We start from the raw sequence: 4,553 nt of genomic DNA, 5'->3' as shown, positions 1-4,553 counted from the left end.
GATGTAAAAGTAATAGTAAGATAAATGAAAAAGAGAACGTATTAAATACATTAAAATAGAAGTAAAATAGATAATAATATATTAAATGTTCAGACAAATTCAAAAATGATTTTAAAAAAACGACAAACCTATTCAAAAAATAGGATCTTATAACAAGAAACAGAAGGAGTACCTATTTATTGTCAGCAAGAGTACATAAACTCCTTATAATTTATTTCTCTTATTCAGAATATAAGTTTGATTTAACAAAATTGCTGCAAAAAAATTGTATAAACTCCTTATAATTTATTTCTCTTATTCAGAATATAAGTTTGATTTAACAAAATTGCTACAAAAAAATTGTACAAAATATGCAAATAAGAAAAATTATTAAATACTTTGCATATTATCAAACTGAATTTATATTTTAAAATAGTTGGCAAAAAAATTTATATTTTAAAATAGGCTATGTTAAGATTTAAAAAGAAAAAAGAAAAAAAAAACCCTTCATCATGTCTTTTTTGCTTCTGAAATTGTGCTGCGTTCAGATGGCACATCACATCGGCACATGACTCAAAAAATATCTGTCTGCTCAAGCATTTATTGATGAGATCATCAAGAGTCTAAACCTGTTGTAACTGGGATCGGAGGAGGGAATGGGCGTTGAGATCTTTAACAAATACTTTTCAACCTTCGAGCCTTTCCTGTCAAAACCTTCATTCGAAAACCAAAGAGAAGTCGAAAACACAATGAGCGACCGGATTAGCAACCTGCCGGACTCGTTGCTTCTCCATATTTTGTCTTCTAAATCTCTTCAAACCAACGATGTTGTTGCGACATCCCTCTTGTCAAAGAGATGGAGATCTCTTTGGTACTCCATTCCCAAGCTTGAGTTTCACGATGCACTCTCATGTAGTTATGAATTCTTTCTTCCATTTATAGACGCTACGCTCATCTTAGTTTATCTCAAATCTGTCAAAATGTTCTCTCTCCAGTGTGACTTTCATGATCTGCCCCCTCATAAGGTTGACATTTGGGTCAACGCTGTGCTCAAGAGCAAACTTGAGTATCTGAATTTATGGTTTAACAGTGAATTTGGTTATACAGTTAAGCCGTTGCCCTCTACCATTTTCAAATGCAGTACCATTAGGATCTTAAAGTTGGTTAGGGTGAAGTTGAGTAAACTTTCTAATGTTAATCTGCCATCCCTTAAGGCCTTGCATATGATGTCCGTTGAGTTCTCGGATGCTGAAAGTTTAGAAATGCTTCTTTCTGAATGTGTTCGTCTTCAAGAATTACTGCTACTGGATGTGGATTTACCTGATTATGAGGATACGAAGCTGGACATTGGAAGGCTTCATCACTTGGTTATTGCAGAGGTTCCAGAAAATCTATTCCAAATAGAACTGTTTTCCAATGTTACATTTCTAAGCTTAAAGGAGGTAATGAATGACTCACTATGAGTAGTTTTTTTCAGTCATTCTTTAATTATTATATATCCATTTTTTCCCAGTAATTTGGCCTCGTCTTTGCTCATGCAGCATGATTTTTCTCCTGATGATCATGATATTCCAACATTTTGCAGTTTGACCCATCTGGAAATTGATTTATTAACTCAGAATGGGTGGAGTAATATAGTCAGTTGTCTCCCAGGTTTCCCCAACCTTGAAACTTTCATAATTCGTGAGGTTTGAAAAATCAAATAGAATCTGTTTTTTACTTTCCGCAGTTTGGTTTTCCAAGTTACAAAACTCTTGTGTGGCCAGCAGGATCTTATGGGGTTGGATTGGTCAATGGAACCAAGTCCTGATGAAGTTCCTCCATGCGTGTCATCACACCTGAAGACTTTCGCTCTCAAGGGCTTTAACTTCTTGAAAAGTGAGTTTGAACTTGTCGGATTTATATTGAAGCATGCGACAGTTTTGAGGTCTGTGATCATTAAGACTTATGATTATCCAAGTCCAAGAGTCTAAGAGACAGGAATTGCTGGGAATATTATCGTCATACCCCAAATGTTCCCAGAATTGTAGGCTTTTTGTTGATGTTCCTGCCAAAAGCATATATCAGAAAGTGTATATTAAATTAGTTGAAGAAAAGGATTTCAGTTACTACCTCGAAGTTTAGCTGGTATATTACTCCATGCTGTTTTCCCTATTACATGTATAAAAGGCTTATGGAACTGCTTATCTTGGGTCTAAAGGAGCTTTTTGAAAATGTAATTAAGCAGGCGTTTGGAGCAATGCTTAGTTGAAATTTGCAAGGAAGAAAATGTGTTCTCTAGGAAGATATTCCTACATGCTGAAAGTTTCAGATGATTCTATTATGTACCAGATGTGACTATTTTTCGAATTTATTGTTTTTGGTTCCCTCATTTCCAGACTTATTTCGTGATGGTCTTTTTGACCTGAATAATTCATTGCATATAAGCAATGGGAACAAAGTTTAGCATAGCAGTCAAAGTACAGAAGCGTCAAAATAAACAGAAAAACTAACAGGACTTGTGAGTCCCAACAAAAAGACAGGCTAGTTCAGCAAGTTAAGCAATGTGCTCTTTATCATGTCTTCCATCTTGGGCGAATAAGTTGCGTGTGGAAACCAAAGAGCCAACCGTATCACAAGACAGTAAATTAGATAAAAAACGAATTTGAATGAAAATTAAATTATAATTTTAAAAATAATATAAAAAAGTTTATTTTGATTTGTAAAAAAATATTTTTTCAAAAGTATTTTTGGGTATTTAAAACACCCCGAATATGTTGGTATTTCCACTCATTTGGGAGATGACATCTTCCTGCTCCAACAAACTGCTAAATGGTCAGCAGCTCAATTGCTTTCCTGTGGAGAGAAACCAAACAGAAGGTCTGATCATGATACAGCTAAATTCAAATTGTTTTTGTGAATTCTCCATTCTTTCCACTCACATCTTGTCACTGAAGATTAATGCGGGCACTCAGAGATCACGAGTCTCAGTCTCAATTACAATTTTACTCAGATCTAATTCTCTGCACAACAAAAGTGCTTTCTAGACTGCAAGCACTTCCGAAGGAGAAGCTGAGTTGGCATCGACACATTCTCCAAATCCCCGAATGAAAGAGCCTGAACTGTCCCTGCATATTAAACCAATTGCAGCAGAATTGTTCTCGGCCAAAAAAAACCCGTGGCAATTAATTTTCAGCCATTCCGAGGGAGGGGCTTTCCAATGAACTGGTTGGTCGTTCGTGTTTTCAGGCGCTTGCTGTGAGTCCATTGAATTTGCGTCAAAAAACTCCTTGGCACCCTTTTGTGCTTTTGCTACAGCGGAGAGAGGGTCTCGGGATTTAGCATGAAAGACTATTTCATTTCTTTCCTTCCAAATGAATCACAAAATGCACACAATCAGGACAAGACCATTTACCGCCAACTCTATAGCGGGATCGATTAGATATGGTCAGAGTCTTATATCCATTTTATTTTACTCTGAATATTTTCTAAAAGTTTTACTAAACACTTATAACCAGTTTTTTAATTATAATTTACAAAATACGATATAAGTATATAAAGGAGTTTTGTCACTTACATGAAAGATACTTATAAATACTTAATAAATAAATCCAAACAGGTACTAAATCAACTACAAAAAAGTAATATGAAGATAGAAGGTTCCATGTGTCACGGCAGACACAATAAGTTCTTCAAACACAAGAGTATTTATCTTATCAAAGACTTGACTTTCATATCAATTTTAAGGGGGGAAAAACCCGGGGCATTTTCAAGAAAATATCATCCCAAAAAACATTCATTCATGCGTTTAGCTTGTAAAAAAAATTATTTATTGCTATGTATTTTTAATAATGTATTGTTATCATTTATTGATCAGAATAAATCGTACAACAAACTCATAAATTAAAGTATATTGCAAATATATTTTATTTTATCATAATAAGAAAGCTGAACGCATAACTTCAGAAAAAAAATATCTTATGGCATAAGGAAATATTTGATAATATGAAAGATGATGTATTTCATTTGAAGTCCCTCTTATCTTTTGCAAATATACTTTTTGCTTTGGGGAACATTAATTGATTCTTTAATTTAACATTGTTGTTGGTGCTACAAAAAACCTATAAAGTGAGCGAACTAATTTTGAATCCCGCCTTAGCTTGTCAAAAAAATACTCCTAATGAGCTAATGGGCACCTCAGAGGTAGCGAGAATGACCCAGGCCAGAGACAATAAGGTGAATGATCGAGTAACGCTCGAAGAGGAGACTCAACTCAAAAGAGTTGGAGGTTGGGATTAACCGGGTGAGTTTCTTAACAACGTAGATAGTCATTTTCATGATTATGGTTTGGAATGCAAGGGGAGCAGCCGAAAAAAATTTCAGACTGGCTCTAAAGGAATCAATTAAGACAGGGATATCGTCCAGATATTGTAGTTTTACTGGAAACAAGATGTAGTAGGACTATGGTGTAGAAGGTCATTAAGCGCCTGGGTTTTAAGAAACAACTACTAGTGGAAGCGAATGGTATGTCAAGTGGCATTTAGATTCCATGGCAAGAAGATGAAATAAAGATTAGAATGCTTGAAGCACATAGA

At 34.9% G+C, this 4,553-nt stretch overlaps 1 protein-coding gene across 1 annotated transcript; it reads left to right on the top strand.

The window, feature by feature from the left end:
- Positions 1-728: 728 nt before the first annotated feature.
- LOC114761266 (F-box/FBD/LRR-repeat protein At4g26340-like) lies at positions 729-1,952 on the top strand. The gene is made up of 3 exons (XM_028950631.1): positions 729-1,421; positions 1,521-1,667; positions 1,749-1,952. The coding sequence occupies exons 1-3, from the start codon at positions 729-731 to the stop codon at positions 1,950-1,952; spliced, it is 1,044 nt and encodes a 347-aa protein (XP_028806464.1).
- Positions 1,953-4,553: the final 2,601 nt, after the last annotated feature.

This window comes from Neltuma alba, unplaced genomic scaffold, assembly GCF_004799145.2.
Source record: "Neltuma alba isolate B1F8T4 unplaced genomic scaffold, ASM479914v2 tig00000235_pilon, whole genome shotgun sequence".
NCBI classification, from domain to species: domain Eukaryota; kingdom Viridiplantae; phylum Streptophyta; class Magnoliopsida; order Fabales; family Fabaceae; genus Neltuma; species Neltuma alba.
The sequence above is the reverse complement of the archived record's forward strand: the minus strand, read 5'-3'. Positions and strand labels throughout refer to the sequence as shown.